The sequence below is a fragment of the Poecilia mexicana genome, unplaced genomic scaffold (assembly GCF_051168715.1).
Source record: "Poecilia mexicana isolate PSO_F unplaced genomic scaffold, ASM5116871v1 scaffold_16, whole genome shotgun sequence".
NCBI classification, from domain to species: domain Eukaryota; kingdom Metazoa; phylum Chordata; class Actinopteri; order Cyprinodontiformes; family Poeciliidae; genus Poecilia; species Poecilia mexicana.
The window spans coordinates 5,015,496-5,034,227 of NW_028263385.1; the positions used below are offsets into that span (position 1 = coordinate 5,015,496).

At 36.4% G+C, this 18,732-nt stretch overlaps 1 protein-coding gene across 2 annotated transcripts; it reads left to right on the top strand.

Annotated features, from left to right (window-relative positions):
* Positions 1-6,758: 6,758 nt before the first annotated feature.
* tmod4 (tropomodulin 4 (muscle)) lies at positions 6,759-18,523 on the top strand. Of its 2 annotated transcripts, none has more exons than XM_014991326.2 (10): positions 6,759-6,920; positions 11,166-11,327; positions 12,294-12,450; positions 13,016-13,135; positions 15,802-15,894; positions 16,006-16,136; positions 16,356-16,463; positions 16,717-16,860; positions 16,992-17,136; positions 18,145-18,523. In XM_014991326.2, exons 2-10 carry the CDS (start codon positions 11,226-11,228, stop codon positions 18,165-18,167), a joined length of 1,023 nt encoding a protein of 340 aa, XP_014846812.1. In that variant the 5' UTR covers positions 6,759-6,920; positions 11,166-11,225; the 3' UTR covers positions 18,168-18,523. The 2 variants fall into 2 exon arrangements, with proteins under 2 accessions (XP_014846812.1, XP_014846813.1); XM_014991327.2 differs by lacking the exon at positions 6,759-6,920 and adding an exon at positions 10,908-11,045.
* The last annotated feature ends 209 nt before the right edge of the window (positions 18,524-18,732 follow it).

An 18,732-nucleotide genomic window follows, 5' to 3' on the forward strand; every position in this document is an offset into this window, starting at 1 on the left:
TTCGTTTACTGATTGTTAAATTTCTGAGTGTTTGATGTTCTATAAATTAACAAAATCATCTTTCTTTAATTTTAGAGGGCTTTACAGATTTGTTTCAGAATCAAATACTTACAAAATGAACTACCACCGATTTTCTAACATGAAAAAGTGTTGGCTAACTCAGTTGAATGATAAAAAATGAGACAGATGTCCCTGTCAGATTTTGCATACTGTACTGTAACATAATTTTTTAAATGAATTACGGGTTCCTTTATTGAATCATGCCGTCCTTTTGCCCTATCAGGTGTTGCTCTATGACTCTCTATTTTACTTGAACTTGATGAATACGTATTCAAGATCAAAGTCTAACCTTTCCCACTTTTCAACTTTTATCTAATTACTTTACAGCTTTGCATGCAGAATGTTGATTGACACATCATCTTGTACATGGTTTGAAGCGTGCATTTATGTTAATGACTAAGCAGACGTACTTCCTTCTATTTTGCTGCCTCGCATTCTTTTCCTTGTGGTTTTAAACATGGTCTACACTTACAGTCAAGCCTGCCTTTTATTTAGTCTAGCACATTGCTCTCTTCTTCTTGCGTTTTTAATGTATCTTCAATTCTGCTCCTTTCATTCATAAGGAACCTTCTCAGGTAAAAGGAGCACCCTATCAATCTTGCATGGAAAGACCCAAATCCTGTATAAAACAGAATAAATATTTGAAGACACAGAGGAACAGAGATACGTGCAGGGCATGCAGTGTGTGTGTGTGTGTCATGCAAAAGCAGCTTTTCTAGGCTCAAGCACGCTGTGCACGTATCACACACTCTAGAAGGGAGGACGGAACAGCCCGTCTCCAGTTCAGTCATGTGATAAAAACTCCACCTAGTGGTCATTGCGAAACTTGATGACAGAAAGAGTTTTAAAAAATGATGTGATGCACTTCCCTTTTCAGACAAAGGCAAATGAGTTGGTTCCTCAGTGAAACAATGGCGTAATGACAAGTGATAAAGGGCATCATGGAAAAAAAAAAGACGTAAGAAAAACCGTGATCGGGAAACCAAAGGGGTGTTTCTGGGAGAACCACTCGTCACCGTGGTTTTACATTTCCACAGATTATTTTAAGAAATTATAATCAAAAATAACCTTTCTGAGAATGTAATAATCATTCATATCACCCAAATGTAATTTTACTGTTTTTAGTAGAAAGCAAGTTAGTAAGTGAACAGCTGGACTTATGTAGCTTCAGACTCTGATCTGGCTTGAGAAAGGCATTGCTCTATTTGTTCCTGTAGTAGCATCAAACATGTCGTGGTAATAGATCCCTCCTACTGAGGTTCAGTATTCTCACACTTTTTCTTGGTGTATAACTCCACATTATTTGCAGATAATCAGCCTATTCACAGATTTTTCAAACAGTTTGAAAGGTTGATAAACCAAAGCGCTGCGTTACTTCACTCAGTGTTTGCAAAGCAGCCAGTCCAGAAGTGCCATTTATTCACCTTGCTGCTGATTTGCTTTACCCCTAAACGTGTTCACTGTAAATACTTCGTGTACACGCTGTTTAGGACGTTGCTTCCAATGTCATGGTTCTGACCCCACTGTGAACTGTCAAATATGAAAAATAGGGACGTTTTAAAATATAATAGAACAGAATGTCCAGAAATTACAAAAGAGAACTCATAAACCTGATTCATAAATAATTTAAATTTGCATGGCTTGTGAAGGTAGTTCTTAAATTTCTTTTTAATACTTTTGTTATTTTCAAAATCTGTCATGAAGTGATATGGTCACAAGGCTTTGCTACTTACTTGTTTTTGGGGAAAAGGTGATAAACTGAGGAATTCCTTGTTTAAAACATTGTAATCAGGTATCTATGCTGACCAGTACCGGTTTTATCTTGCTTAAATGTTTCCCACACTGAGTCGTAAATAGTCACATTGTCCACAATCTGAGTTCTTGATGAGTCGGTCATTAGAGTGACATCAGTAAATTATAAGTATCCAGTTTCAGGGTGACACAGGAAAACCAGTTCTTGCTCAGTTACTCCAGGTGCATAATAATACTGTTGAAGTACTTTTTTTTTTTTTTAAGAAAGCTCAAATTGAAATAAAAAAGACTTTTCAGTCTTTTCAAAATAATGCAGTGTAAAAATTCTGCCTCGACACACTTCAGTCAGTCGTAGCAGATGACCAGTCTCACTGAAAGGTAGATGTTCCTTTCTACTATTGCCCAACAGTTGGTCACATGAAATGATTGCAGTGAAGTGAATGACTCTGCGTTTGCCTATTCTTACACAGAAAACCTAAAACAACTGAACTCACTGTGCTATATAACAAGTAGGATCCAATTGGAATGCATGTCATTTATTGAGAATCCAAGGATTGGATTAATTTACTCCTGTGTAGAAACTAACTGTCTTGCAAAGTTTTCTGAAATAACTGATGCCTTAAATAAGTGTTAGGTAAATTAAAAGATCTGGATTTAAACTAAGTTTGACTCATAATCTATATAGTAGATGGCCAGAGGTCATTTTCTCAGTCCATATTTACTGTTTAGTTCAAGGTGAGTAAGTTTAGGTAAAGTACCTTGGGGGGTTTTTGTCTTTCACTTCCTGTTCTCCTCCTCCTCCTCCTTCCTGATTTGCCAAATGAGTGACTGGAAGCACTTTTCTCTCACACACACCTACATATTTTTTTGAAGTAAAAGCCCACAGTATCCTAAATTCTAAGTTCAATTTATGTGAATCCAGTCACCCATTAAAAACCATGTAACTGTGCATTTTTAAATCTAAATGATCCTGTTCCATGTCTGTCTAAAAATGAGGAAGTCACCCACAGGCAACCACTTTACATGGTAGGTATTTGTAGATTTACACCAAGTAAAGTTCAAAACATTCCCAGGTTTTTTGATTTAAAGACTGGCCATAAAATCTTCTGATGTAAATTGTGAAAGTTTTCCAAGGTGTAAACAGTTTTCTTCTTTATTGGGTCATGCTAATAAAGTATTGTGGAAAGCAGGTGCAGATGATGATGCTTTATTTGGTTTCCCTGGATTCAGTTGGAAATATTTCATTCACTGCTGTCAAGATCATGTTTTATGATACAGCAATGAATCTTAATGTAGGTTTATATCAACCTGGTTTGTTCAGGTCACACAGTTTGCTTCCCATGGAAAGAAATGTGTCTGCTTTAGATTCCCCAGGTATAAAATAAAATAAAAAAATAGGATTTTTTTTTTTTTTTACTTCTGAGATGTGGAAAAAAACAATCTCCAGTGTTTTGGTTATGCAGGGGTTTTCATAAACAATCACTAATATTTATAATATTTAGGGAGACTTGATTTTTTCAAATATTCTTCACTTGTTAATGGGTCTGCAGAACAAAGCTAGGCAAGTTATCAGCACAAGACAAAGCGAGGATATAAGTTCATTTTATCAGAGTCAATTTAAAGCCCACTACTGTGTGTTTTCAGATATTTTAATAGTTTCATTAAACAAAATACAAATTGGCGTCAGAATAGCTAAAAGTCTACTTGTTTCACATGCTGGCTCGTACAATAGCTGGAAACAATATACGGAATCTCAAGAAGCTAACCAATGTTTGAAACGTTATCAGCCCACATTTTTGAAATGTGTAGAAAGAACACAGACAATGAGTACAGTATCAATGGGATGACACTGTCATCTTTAGAACAAGGTAAAAGCTTAGTCATTGGCGTAAGCATTTAACCAGTGTCACTTTGGCAACAGGTTATTGTGGAATATAAATAAATCCAAAAAATTATTGTTAAACATTAAAGCAGTGATTATTCAGTTATTTGCCTGCATTGTTCTACAGTGCAAAAGCTACGATGTAGACTTTCAATCAGGTGTTGTGTTTGGGCAGGTGGGGAAGCAACTGTGGTGAATTTCAAGACATGCTCAAGTATCTTCATGGTTTTTCACTTAATGCTCCAGATTGATCCCACAGTCCAAAAAGAATGATTGTGAGTATATTTCAGACGCATCGTCCTGTAAAAGGCCACCAACCTGTCTACAGGAGATCCTGCTTTCTCCTGAAACATTCCTTAGCCTTTGAGCTGGTTCTGTAAGGAATCATGGTCTTATCCCACCAAGCAGAGAGGTGAAAAGAGAGATTTGTTCATAGAAAATACAATTAAATAAACACCCATAATATACCCATGTGAACGAAAAAGGAAAATTTCCCGGCAAAGTTTGGAAATGCCACATGATGTAAACAGTGAGAAGATGAAGTTATGAAATGAAAAGTGCCTGAGTTTACTTTCCAAATGTTCCCATGAAACAGGGGAACTCCATGTAAACCTGTAGTGGGAAGAAATCAGACTCATGCCAAACAAACATCTACTGCAATCAATGTTGGCGCCATATTTTGGGAAAAATATAAATCACACCACCTACTTGTTTCAGTGTAGTGAAAGAAAAACAGTAATTAATGAAAAGTAGTTCATAGTTGTTGTTTTTTTAATTCAGTGGTATATTTATGTAGCTTAAACCAGATGTAGTTGAGCCCAAAACTATTCATACCACTGGGAAATTCTGATTTAAAATTTGATTCATTCTAAGACACGAGACAAGCATCTCAAAATGCAATAAAACAAATAGTACCAGTATAATGTTATTGAAGGTTGTCAGTTATGAACATTTATATATAGAAAAAATATATATGTTTCCAGTTATTTTAACTATCCTGATTCCCATGTGTTTGGGCTTTGGATTTTATTTGAGATTGACTTCTGATCACTTTGGGGTTGTTTATATTGATTTAAAGATATTTCCATCTCCATGAGAGATTTTTTTTATTTATTACTTTCTTCAAATTTCAAATTTCACATAGACTGAAGCTCCTTTACCTTTTAACAGTGATTATGCCATGGCATTCTACGCTTCCAAAGGGTCAATTCACAAAGTTTGAGTAAACTGGAGACATGCATCTGGATTTATTTTAGGGTAACACCTTCAGCACACTTCCTCTGTGTGACATCACGGAACATCAAAATAAATCAGTCAAGATAACAGGAAGAGACCTGCAGACTTCTAAAAGTCTGGTTCATCAGTTTCCAGATGGCTGAAGATGGCCTGTGCATCTGGAAGTATAAGCAGTCCAGCCTAACAGGTCTTCATCTCCCAGCGGTAAATCTGTTTTGCTTCAAGATGTGTAAATCCACTCCGGAACAAAAGCTGTTAAGAGAGGGCGATTATCTATAGTGAAATGGGTCAGTTATTGTCATAGGCTGAAGCCATTCATTTGAAAGCAACATAAAATGTGTAAATGTGTTTTGTGCATCACAAAATTTGTGTGATGCACATTTCTCAGGAGAAAAAAAATTGAATTTCTGAAGACATGTCCTGTGATTCTGATGAAGCAAGTAACAGTATTGCTTCATGATTGTTTTATATATATATATATATATATATATATATATATATATATATATATATATATATATATATATACATATATGTAAAACAATCATGTATATATATGTATGTATGTTTTACATATATATATGTAAAACAATCATGAAGCAATACTGGTACTCCAGTATTATAGTGTTTTAAAGTTACACGATAATCAAATCTCAAAATGCATTTTCCACCCATTTTAAAAAATATATATTTATTTGTTGAAAATAAAGGAAATAGGCGATGTAATAAAAATCCCAGACCACCTGAGAGTACACACACTAATTAAAGATTGAGGAATTCTGCAGAGAAATGACTGGCATGTATGTAATTCCCCTGTTTCGCTTTAATAACTTTTAGAAAGGGCTTTGAAACAAACCCTTTTAATTTCACTTCTTCTTCTCATTGTTTTCATCATTTGGCACTTCCAGGCTGTATTTGGAAATTTCCATGTAACATGTAAATGTTTCTGATACATTTATGCATTTCATGGTTGTTTATTTAATTTTTCCAACAAGAGGTTGCAAAGTCACCTCTTGTCTTCTTTATCACCACCAGGTGGCAGAAATGAGTCTGGTAGGTAGATTAATGAATTCAAAATGTATATCTTCAACCTGTTGTGTAGATGTAGTAGTAGTAGTAGTAGTAATAAAATATTAAACAGTTACTGTAAAAGGGGTATCAATCAATCAATCAATCAAATTTTATTTGTATAGCACATTTCAGCACAAAGGCATTTCAAGGTGCTTTACTTAATTAAAGAAACAAAATAAAAACAGCATGTGACATTGAATAAACAGTAAGAAAGAGAGATAATTTTGAAAAAAAAGTTTACATTGCATGTTAACAAAAAAAAAACAAACAATAAAACAGAACTGTCAGCTGCTTTATGTTCAATGAACTAAAAATTGTCATTAAGAAAATAACCAATTTGTAAAGGTAAAGACATCGCTTTTTCAGATTTTTTAAAAAATTGAAAAATCACCAGAAAGATAAGGGGATGTTACAGTTTACAAGGAATTCATATTTAAAAATTAAAGGTTGTATTTAAGAAAAATACGACTGCATTTAATAATAATAATAAAAACTACTTCTTCTTATGTATATGCTTTGTACCATCGTTATTCAGGTTTCTATCACTAATTATCAGGCTCTGCTCTTCCGCGGTCATAAAGTTTTCCAAGGATTGCATTCCTGTTCCAGTGTACCCCCCAGTCAAACCACTAGATGTCACTATTTCTCTACCTCTTGAACAACTTTAAATGCAGCTCGAAAGGCTGATGAATAGGTCCCACTTGTTTCAGTCTCTCCCTTCTCTGTCACACAGCCAAAATAATAAAATGCTGACTTCTCAAAGTGCTGCTAGTGAGCTCGTCTCAGCATAGCAACCATAAAGCCTGACCCATGAGAGAGTGAAACAAGAAAGGGAGGGGGGAGGAAAAACAGAGAGGGAACCTGCTTTAACTTCAGCTTCTGTCCTGCTGAGGGGCTTCAGCCCTGTGCTTCTGTGAAGGTAGGTGGGAGGCTGCTTCCCTGCGTCTCTGCTGCTTTTTCTTTGTTATATGGGGCCAATAGAGTCATTAATTTCTATTTCAGTTTGAATGACTCAGGTTGATTCAGCTAGAATGGAGTAAAAATTAAGGAATTGTTGAATATGTTGTTCAGAAGTTTTTCAGTGTTTCTGTTTTGCTGTTGAATGTAAAATTAAAGCTAAAAAAAGTTCAGTTTGTGTGCAGAGGATTTTCCTGCGCTGAAGCCTGGGATAGTGGGTTACTGTTGAGGCAGCCTGCATTGTAAGTGGAGGAGTTAAATCATCCAATCATTTCCCAACACTGTGTTTTTAATTCGTCATAGAGGATTTGGAGATTTGTCTCTGAAAGCCGCAGATTAAAGGAGAGAAGGCAAAGTTTGTTCTCTGCCTATTCATCAAATTCAGTGAAGCTCCATTAATGGCTGACATCTGTATTTCTCTCCCTGGAACAGATTGTCTTTTGGATTTTTTTCCTCAAATAAAACTTTTAAAAGTTGCTCTTCAAGGTACAGATGGTACTCTGACACAGTCTTAAGTATCAACCCAAGCTGGGGAGGATTCACACGACTGAAAGTAGCTGACTTGTGTGGCTAAAATTAATCTGAGGGCTGATTTGGAATGTTGCTCTCGGACGGTAAGGCGTGGAGAAGACGACCCTCGCATGGCGAGAGATCTTCACAAAGGTCTGCTTGCTGAAGGAACCTTGGCTTTGCTCTTTGAAAAACCTGGACAGTAAATTTAACATCTAAGAGGCAATCAAAACAGGAGTTTGGTTACTAAAACCTGAAAGGTTTATTGATAGAAAAGTAATGTATTAATCATTTCAGAGGATTTGTGTTTATAACCTCCACCTCCAATTTCTCATAAGTATTTTTTTTTCTAAAGAGACAAATTTCTTCTACCGCTTCATTACCTACTGTACGTAATGTTAGTTTTTGAGATGCAAAGTATCTTTGAAAGCAAAACTTTAAAACTGCCATACATATGTATTAAATCACAGTAAAATAAAAGCAGAGGAATCAGATGCTGTGACTAAAGTTGTGATTGTGCTTTTAGGAGTTCACCAGATGGTTGGAGGTTGAAACCCCGTACTGAGAGGAATCAACACACAGCCAAAAAGTCCTGATTTACTTTTGTGCATAAACAAGCTGCCTCCAGAAAATTCATGTCTGAAAATTTTTAAGAGCTCAGTTACACTTTACCTGAAAAATTCACTCTTTGGCAGGATGAGAGGTAATGAAATACGAGAAGCAGCATCTTAATATTACACCTAACTTTTGCCTAGCATGAGGCTATGAGGCTTCTTTTATGAAAAGTGGACAAAGATCTTCTGTCAATAAATTAGACAAGAAAACTAATTCATACTAAACAGCTTATAATGATATAAAAACTGGGAAACAATCATAATCTGCATCTTACTTGTTCAACACAAAGAGTAGTTTTTTAATGTTTAAGTCTGAACGGTACCATAACTAACAAAGGTTTTGAACTCAGACTTTTTATATGAGTACTGTCACTGCAGGTAAATATTCATATTATTATTTTTTTATATATTTCAGCACAACGTATTAATTTTCCTACTAAGGTTTCTCACATTTTCCTAGAAACCTGGGTTAGAAATAAAAATCAAACTAAAAGATGATTGAGTGGATGATTCTTCTCTTTACTGCATCTCAGATTCATCTTGTGTGTGGCTCTCCCTACTTCTGAAAAATATGATTATTATTTCTTTACTTTTCACAGTAGTCTGAATTTGCCGTCCTTATAAATAAAAATCCGAAAATCTATGGGACATGCCTTTTTAATGCAGTTTTCTACTCCTAAATGTCATATCTGTAATTGTTGAATGTTGCACAGGTTCAGATTCAGCCACTTGGAGATGCATGAGTTTGACTTTTGACTGGAAAATGAACAGTCATCAGCCAACTGGCAGAACAGGTGACAGCCATCAGACGGCTTGGATCACAGATTGTTTGGTTGCATCTAGAAACTCTACAGGGACTGCAGGGGACAAATCAACATTTATTATTGCATCAATTGTTTCCACTGAGGTGGACTGATGCAATAAAACAGGGGGCAACATTTAATGTTACTTTCTATTAAATGCTTTAGTTAAAGAAATCAAAACAGGTCTATGCTGGTTTATGAAGTATAATAAAAAATAAAACCAAAAATCGAAGTTACAAAGTTTGTTAGATTTTGATTTTCATAGAAGCTGTGTGTGCATTCAAGGTTCTATTTTGTTGTTGTTGTTGTTTGTTTTTTAACAATTTACATCAGTCTTAATAAAGCCAGTTTATAAAACTATATATTAATTGTTCCTTTATTGACAGTGATCTATAAAATGTTTCTCTGTGCATGAACTTGTGATTCATTAAAAGAGGACTAGGATGTAGTTGGGCACTAACTCAGCAGTCATATTTTCATATTGAATTTCACGACTGCGCTTCCTCAGAGAATAGGAGTAAATTGGTATTATTAAAAGTTTGTTCTCTGGTTTCTCTGTGTTCCATCACATAAAGTTCAGAGGTCAACATTTGGGGAAAGACATAAACTGTTATAAATACAGATTGCTATTTTAGTTTATGATTTATTGTTTCATAGCTGAAACATTTTTTTTTTCAAGGCTGGAAATGCACATGATTCTGTTTCTATCATGGTGAAAATGTTGGAGACAGATATAATCACAACGAAAAGGGACTTCGTTCGTTTCTGCGTTTTAAAAGCAAATCAAAACCACTTGTTCATGGTGAAAGTAAATCAGTTGAGTTGTTCTCCACATTGCCTCCTGAGCTGCATCCCCTCCTCTCCTTCTTATCCTTTAAATCTCCTCTATCTTCCTCGACCTGAGGTGTGATCCAGAGTTTGTGTCCTTGGCTTTACGCATTAGAGCCACTCAGTGGTGATGTGAAGCCAGCAGAGCTCGTGAGCCGCACAGGAACAAACTAACAGGTTTTATCAGGCGGTCTGATTCCATCATCCTTATGTTGCTGGATGCTTGCTCGTTTAGGAGGCCTGAAACTAACGTCCAGGTGATGTTTTAGATAACTGCTTCTTTCAGTGAGTTTAGGGTCGGGACTGTTGTGATGTATTCAGGAAACTTTGGAAAAGAGACATCCAGGAGGCGTCAACACAAAGGAGCAGCAGCTTTATCTAGAATTTCCCTGGATGGTGAAGTTCCTCACTTTATCTGTTTCATCTGACAGAGAAAATTCAATTCAGCATCACTTATATCTTTTGATTTTTTAAACGTTATCCATGTGTCATGACATGAACCAGAACCAAGGCATGTAGAAGCAGCATTCAGTTGTTATGCTCCACAAATCTGGAACAAAAACTGCAAAGATGCTGAAACACTGAGTTGCTTCAAATCAAAGCTAACAACCTTCCTGTTTAGAGTCTCCTTTCATTTCTAGTAACTGGAACAATGATCAGAATATTTTACATGTATTTGCTTGATGATTTTAATGATGGAATCTGAAAAATGCTATGTCTTTTTACTTGTTTCACCATTGGTTAGTACATTATGTTTTATGATGAAAAACACTTTGAAAGGCCTTGCTAGTTAAATGTTCTGTACAAATAGACTTGATTTGATTTGACTTTACTCTGTATGAGAGGTAGAACATGGAATCATTCTTTTACCGTTATTTGGTATTAGAACTCCTTTTAATTTATGCAAATTATCCTCTCTCTTTAATAAACCTTATTCTGTTACATGGCCTGAGAGGATTTTACTCCTTTGTCAAAGTTTGGAAAACTCTGGACCAAACATAAAGACATTGGCCACTCAAACTCTGATGTCTCATGCTGTGTTTGTCTTGTTTAAAATTCTTATGTAGGATGAATCCTTTGCTTCTTGTTGGTGTGACAGTCGCCCTGCGTTAGTGTTAGCAGATATGTTTTGGGTGGGCCTGCTTCTGTATGAGTGTTTGTCAATGATAAATAAGGGATTGCTCCTTTCAGTCCTCTCCACATTCTGCTATTCTTAGTTGCTATGTGGTGAGCGAAGGGTTTAATGTTACAAGGACTTTGCTCTGTGTGTCTCATATGTTTCACTTACGCAGGACATCAGTCTGTGGTTAATCACCTTTCAGATGTTTTAAGGTGAAACTTCTCTTAACTGTTTGGTTTGATGATTGGAAATGCATGTATATTTATTTTATTTAACATTTGTAAGCATAGGCTTAACAATGCACTGAACTGTTTTCCTTTCTATCCTCACAGTGCCCTCGAATCCAGGGGTGCGCAGTGGTGTGTATGAGTGACTGTGAGTGTATGTGAGCCATGTCGGACCCAAGGAACATCGATGAGGATGCCATCCTCAAAGGCCTCAGTGCTAAAGAGCTGGAGCAGCTGGAGTATGAACTGCAGGAGATGGACCCTGAGGTATGGAGTGACAGTAAAACCTGCCAAGCGGATTGATGGTCTCATTCAAACCTGGTGTGGGTTTTTCTTAAATCAGGTCATCCGTAGATTCATAGTTCTACTGAATTTTCACGTTATCCTTTAATTTTTTCCTTCTGATGACTCCAACATCCAACAAAATCTACAAACCCGATTTAATATTCTGTGTGTAAGCTGTGCTAAATGCTAATTTATCAGAATTTTATGCAAAAAATACAATGGCGAGCTCAATTCAAATTCAAATTAAAAAAAATAAATGTTGTTGAAGCTCATTTAATTAAAGAGTTATTGTAGATGGTGAAGGATGTGGACAGGAAAGGTCTCCTGTAGTAGTCTGTATTAAAACAAATTTGAAGAAGCCTCACACTGAAGAAACTTGACAGCCTCATGAAGAGGATGCTCAGGGTTGTCCACATTTGTTCTTGATTTTATGTAAAATCTTTCTTTGCACCATCACAAAGATTGAAATGATGCCTAGCATCAAGGCATTGTTTCGCTTTTGGAGCACCTTGCTAGTGTGTCAATTCCCTTTGAAGCATTTCACATTTTAACAAATGTTAATGTGTGCTCTGGGTTTTTGTGTGATAGACAAAAAAGGTACCTGAAATAAAAACATCCCAACAGGATAACGTTGCATAAAAAATTTCTATTTTTTTATGATTGTGATGGTGTTTTCAGGGTTATGTACAGTGTTTACTTCCATAAAGCACTTTGCACCTAGGAATCCAAATTGTCAATCTGTCTGCTGGAGCACCTACATGACATTTGGCAAGCTACATTAAAAGTCTCCACTATGTTCCTTCTGCCTGCTGTGTTATTTGGTGTTCATGATTCTGATTGTTCACTAATGTTCTTTAGCAAACCTCTGGAGGCTTCGCAGAACATATTCCTGAATCTTTGAGATGTTTCATTTGGACATTGTTTTGTTTTGATCTTGTATTCTCCCAGAATGCCATGCTTCCAGCTGGCATGCGGCAACGAGACCAGACCAAGAAGAGCCCGACGGGGCCGTTTGACCGTGAAGCCCTGCTGCAGCACCTGGAGAAGGAGGCTCTGGAGCACCCCGACAGGGAGGACCTGGTGCCCTTCACTGGGAAAAAGAAAGGTCAGGGAAAGCAGTTTCTCTTAACTCTTTGAAATGAAAATGCAATTTGTGTCATTTAGATCTGCATTTTGGAAAACAAAACACGACTAAGGGAGTTCTTCACCTCTAGCTTGTGCATTTCAAAAGGCTTTTTCCTTCTCCTTCCAGCAGCTCTACAGAGTTGCAGTCTGTGATGCACCGCTGCTCCAAAGTTCAGTGCTCTTGGTTTCAGATCTGTGTGGGATTTTGCAGCCGACTGACTTTTGAGGCCACATTCATTAAGCAGCTGCAGTCCAACATGTTTAGACCTAAAAGATCTGCAAGAGAGTGCGCTTCAGTTGAACTTTATTAGATTTATTAAATAGAAACTAGGAATACAACAAGTACTTTTGTATTGCCAGGTGCTGTTGTGTAGATTTATTCACATAAGAAAAATTAGAAAGTAGTGCTTCATAGCTCTTAAACACTTTTATGAGAACTATCATCTGTCAAAACAGTGAAAGAAATCTGCAGAACTTCATTTAATATTAGATTGCTTTGAATACTGCAGTTATGCTGTTTGATTTTCTTTTCGTCTGGACTCCAGGAAAGAAATTTGTGCCTAAGAAGCCAAAGGAGATTCCCCTGCATGAGCAGGTGATCCTGGAGCCAGAGCTGGAAGAAGCTCTGAAAAACGCCACAGATGCAGAAATGTGCGACATTGCAGGTTAGAAAACCTTCACAGCGCTGATCAAACACTTAAGATTAACTAAATATGTTCCTTTGACTCAAAACTGTCTGTGTCTAAGATCATAAATGGTTTTATAGGATATCATTTTAGTTGCTATTTTGCAAAAAATCTAAAAAAAAAAAAACAAGTTTATTTTGCTCTGCCATATTTTCCCCATTCAGTTTCCCACCAACAGCTGCTATCTAACCCATAATAATGGCCCACAATGCATAGTGTGATCTCATTGTTTTCACAACGGCCGCTGTGACCCACATAGTTCAATCATGCAGGGCTGTTGTCTCTGTTGTTGGCTTCAAATTGTTTCCCTCAACACTAAGATGTCAAAGTTGTCCCGAGTTAACAGATGCTGCCAGAAATGCAGCAAGCTCCAATTCCCCGAGCTCAGCAAACACTAAAATAAATAAGCCTGGCTGCAGGCCACTGAAGAAAGGGTGGAGAGGATGTAGGGATGGTGAGAGCAAAGATACTGTATCTGCCCCAAGCAGACATGTGGGAAGGCTCTGTATTGAGTGATTATGCCACAGTTTTCCATGTTTCCTGTAGGTCGGAATCCTTAAACTTCAGTTTAGGATCCAGAATGTGGCGCGCTTTGCTGCTTCAAAGTAATGGCTGGTAATTGGAGAAGTTGGGTCTGTCTGCAGTGGATGAAACTGAATCATTAAGAGAGTCAACTTTATTGAGAGTGACAAAGCAGGCTGGACAAGCAGTCACACTCTCCTGACAGTCCGGTCAGACAAGCAGAACGAGGAAGTGTGTTTGTCCAGCAACTGCGTATCTGACCCTGGACAGCATCCAGATCAGGATTAAATCTCAGTTAGCCCCTGTCAGGCTTTGTGTGGGCAAACACATTAAAACATTTATAAAACATCCAATCTGAGCTCAGATAGCACCAGGCAGGTTAAGCAGAAAAGTTGGATTTAAAATTTAGTCCTGATTTTGACAAACACGTTTAATCTGAGTTTAAATATTTTAGTTCAATAGTCTACTTTGAGTGGTAAAGCTACCAGGGGTTATTGTCAGGGCCAAACCGGATGACGTCCAGGTGTTAATGGCCAGAAACACCTCTATCTCACTCCCAGAAATCCCTGCCCCCTTAACTAGCAGCTGTCCCCCCTGGCTTCTCTTTTCTCTCAAGGCCCTTCCCATGGTTCCCCTCTCCGGGTCAGGAGGCTGGTGGGTGGGGAGGTGGGTGCTGTCACAGCAGTTGGCTTCTACATCAGATGGGTGCTGGCAGTTTACAAGACCAAGCAAAAAAAAAAAAAATAAGAAAAAAAGAAAACAGTCTGCCTCCTGCTGGTGACAAACTGTAAAAGCAGCAAAGAAACAGCAAAGTTCGGGTAAAATACGTTTACTTTCATTTCACCTTTAAGTAAATTATGGATCCTTAAGTACTGATCTATAAAACGTTTTATTTTGAAAAATACTGTTGCCAGGTACATGATTCAATTGATTTCAGCTTATTTATATGGTGCTCATTCACAATTAATATAAATATCAAATATAAACACTAAGTCATTGTTGAAATTGTGGTACTACATCTTGCATGGTTTTAAACTGAATATCAGCGAAAATATGGTACTTCTCACCTAATGACTACAATTGTTTGGATGTTGTTTAGAGGATTTTATAGCCTCAGCAGTTATTGTTACTAACTACAAAAGTAGGTCAAACTTCTTAAAGACGTTTGTGTTTATTTCACAAACACAAACTTTAAAGAAGTTTGTGTTTATTTCACAAACACAAACTTTAAAGAAGTTTGTGTTTATTTCACAAACACAAACTCACTGGGAAAACTGAGCCTTTGATTCCAAAGCAAAATGTGTGAGAAAATTGTTTGTTTTTTCTCATGTTTCTTTTTAAAATCTAAAAATACAGTTTAAACTGAAAAATACTTAAAGATCAGTTTTAGAACCAATGTTTCTGAGAACTGTTTTATATCTTTAGATTAGAAATATCTTTGTTGTCCCACAGTGGAGAAATTTAGTAACAGCAAAGTAAATGTAAATAGAGGCATCCATATTCAAACTAAGATGAACAAAAGCATAAAAACAGAAAAATAATAATAAAATGGTGTAAAATAAGGCCAAATTTACAAAAATATGTCTATATATTTCTTGCTAAGAATACGCTAACTAATAACATCCTCTTTGAAATATTCATTTTAAATATCATCACAGTCAGATTGTTTTTAATTCTTTTTCTTCAATTATTTATTTTATGTATGAATGTGGCTTACAATTTTCTTTTGTACTGTCATTTATCTTTTAGCATATGATTTAACAAACCCTGTCAAATGTGAATTTAACATCCATCCATCCTTGCAAAACTCTGATAGGACATCCAGGTCCCTAAACTCAGTAGAAATAAAACAATATTTTTTGATTTCAAAAAACATGCAAAGAAGCTTACATTATATTATGACACGCACAGAATCCAGAAGTCTTTAGGTTTTAAATCCAAAAGTACAACAGAAGGAAATAAAAATCTGGTTTACCAGCAAACCAGTGTGTAAAACCTTATCTTCGGACACAGTAGCAGCACAGATTTAAAAAAGAAAATGGACTGTAAAGCAGGCTGTGGCATGTATATCTCAGCAGTGACCATGACACAGCTGTGTAGTGATAGTTTTCCTCTCCTTGCAGCCATCCTTGGAATGTACACTCTGATGAGCAACAAGCAGTACTACGATGCTCTGGGCACCACAGGCACAATCGCCAACACAGAGGGCATCAACAGTGAGTGACACTCATTCTAGAAATGCAGATTAGTTGAATAGTGCTGTATAATCAAGATTAATTTCACTCTGCATCTCTTTAGCCTCACTTGTGTCTTCCTGTCGCATCCAGGTGTTGTGAAACCAGATCCATTCAAGAGCTTCCCTGAAGAACCTCCAAACCCCACCAATGTGGAGGAGACCCTCGAGAGAATCCTCAACAATGACAGCTCTCTGACTGAGGTCAACCTGAACAACATCAAGGTAGTTTCAGGCGTGCATTACAGCAAGAATAGCAAAAATCTGCTACTTAGTTCATTTTTTGCTTCATCCAAAAAAAAAAAAAAAAAAAACTTTTTCAAGTTTTTTTTTGCCAAACATTTGTCATGTCACGAAGTGCCACAACACACAGTCTATTAAATAGTTTAAGTAATTTAAAGCTGGCTCAAATAAAGACTACTGATTTAACCTTTTGACCTGTAGGACATTCCCATCCCAACACTAAAGGAGGTCTTTGACGCAATGAAGGAGAACTCCCATGTAGAGGTTCTAAGCATTGCTGCAACTCGTAGCAATGACCCTGTGGCTTATGTGAGTACATTGGTGTTTTTATTAACAGTAACAGCAAAAAAAAAAAAGTTTAAGACTTTGGTGTTATGACTTCATTTATTTTTTACAATATTTCTTACTATGTACTTTACTCAGTTATAAATAAAATTAAAATATTTCCCTATTCAAAAATCAGCATCCTTTAAGTGTTTGTCGTAAGGTTTTTGTCTGTCAAACAAAAAATATAATGTAAACGTAGAGCATGTGATCATATTATGTGTGTTGTTGTTTCCAGGCATGTGCTGAGATGCTACAGGAGAACACCAGCTTGCAGAGTCTTAACATTGAGTCCAATTTTATTACTTCAGATGGCATGATGGCCATCATTAAAGCCATGGCCAACAATGCCACACTGGTGGAGCTCAAGATTGACAACCAGGTAGGAAACAGATGTGGCCATTTTTTCAAGCAATGCATTTAGTCAGTCTAACCAGTATCAGTAAAAAAACAAAACAAAAAAAAAAACAGCAAAAGAACAAAAGATGAATCCATTCCCGTTCTTTTATGCAGAGACAGAAGCTGGGAGACACAGTCGAGATGGAGATTGCCTCCATGTTGGAAAACAACTCCAGCATTCTTAAATTCGGCTATCATTTCAACCAGCAGGGACCCCGCGCCAGAGCCGCCATGGCCATTACAAGAAACAATGACATGAGTGAGTACTGCCCCGTCTGCTCAGAACAACATGAATTGTTGCGGTTTTGCTTTGGTAATCAAAAATAGATCACAGGCAAACAGGAACACTTGAAAGTGGCTTACATACACATCCTGGTCCTGCATGTCTGGAAAAATAATTTTTGGCTTTTAATAATGTAATAATTTAATAATGTATTTGAACCATTATTTGGGATGATCATACAACAAACAATTTCACTTAATATATTTTTTATTGGATCAGTTTATGTCCTTTAATATATCTCATTTATGATCCATTTGGGATCTTTGTCCTGTCAGAACATTAGCCATGTAGCTGCTGTTTGAACTGAAGTTGGAAGTCATTTCTTATTCCATTCATCTTGTGCAATGAACCAACAGCTCTGAAACAAATTAAAGCTCCATCTTGTTCAAAAGCTCCTCCAAACATCTAATTTGAACATGAAACTGGTATTTCTGTCATTTTCAGTTTACAGTAGCTTGAGCTTTGGTGTTTCCTGAATGTTTTAATTAATTTTCTCTCAACTGACGTACCAGACAAATAAAGCTGAGGCAAAATCAGCTAACATTACAATTCCAAATACATCAAAACTGGTTTTGAAATGAATAAAGTAGTCTAACATTTAGGCTTCTATCCCTGACCTTAAACCTAAAAAAAGTAAATGCTGAGTCTGATCAAATAACCACCTAGAGTAAATCCAGAAGGCTTTTGTTGTTATGGAACTTGTAAAGGGACATTTACAAATGTTTGTATATATTTCAGCTTCTATACGTCCTTTTCGCTATGCAAATGTATGCAAACTCCGTAACACAATCATACTTGTTGTATATTCATTTCGTTCTAATTAATTTAAATTAGTGAACAGAAGACAAAAAAAAATCTGATAGAAATAATGATTTTGATTAAACTTTTTGTCAGAACTACATTTCCTATTTTGAAAAGAAAATCGCTTTTGTTGGAGCAACTGCAACAGAGTGAAAATGTGACGAAGATCTCTTTGCTTTACAGTTCGCCAACAGAGACTGAGATGAAGCAAACAGGAGAAACACTTAAGTCCTTCAGAGCCTGAAAAGACTCTGATGTCTGATGACAGCGATGTGACAGCTTTCTCTACCAGGGGTGTGAAAGAGATTAACCAGTCATCCCAAATTAATCTGAACCATGTCCAACCTCCCTGCTTAACCATTTCATTTCATTTACTGCTGAATTCATTATAAAATGATGTGATCAAATGTGCTGTGTCTTTTTTGTGATTTAATTTGTTCATCACCAACATCATCATCACAGAAATTTATTTGATTCATGGAAACTTTTTCACTTTTGTGGTGCTAAATCTTTTGTGAGGAGGGAAACTGTAAATATTTTCAATAAAAAAATATCTATTGGACTATTTTTTTCTAGATCTCTGGCAAGTTTAATTTTGTTTCTTCTACATACTTTTGCACATATGGAAATTATGGTCAACTAATGGCCAATCTATTTATATGAGTCACAAAATGTTTCTTAGGATCATATTCTCTGAATATTTCAAAATATTACTGAAATTTAAGAACAAATTAATCACATCAAATTATTTGAATTTTTCCCTGATCCAAT

Excerpts from the sequence above, each read along its gene's own strand:
- tmod4 (XM_014991326.2), top strand. The coding sequence starts at position 11,226 with ATGTCGGACCCAAGGAACATCGATGAGGATGCCATCCTCAAAGGCCTC. Across the intron at positions 15,895-16,005 it reads CAACACAGAGGGCATCAACA|GTGTTGTGAAACCAGATCCA; the intron begins GTGAGTGACACT and ends TGTCGCATCCAG. Across the intron at positions 16,464-16,716 it reads GCAATGACCCTGTGGCTTAT|GCATGTGCTGAGATGCTACA; the intron begins GTGAGTACATTG and ends TGTTGTTTCCAG.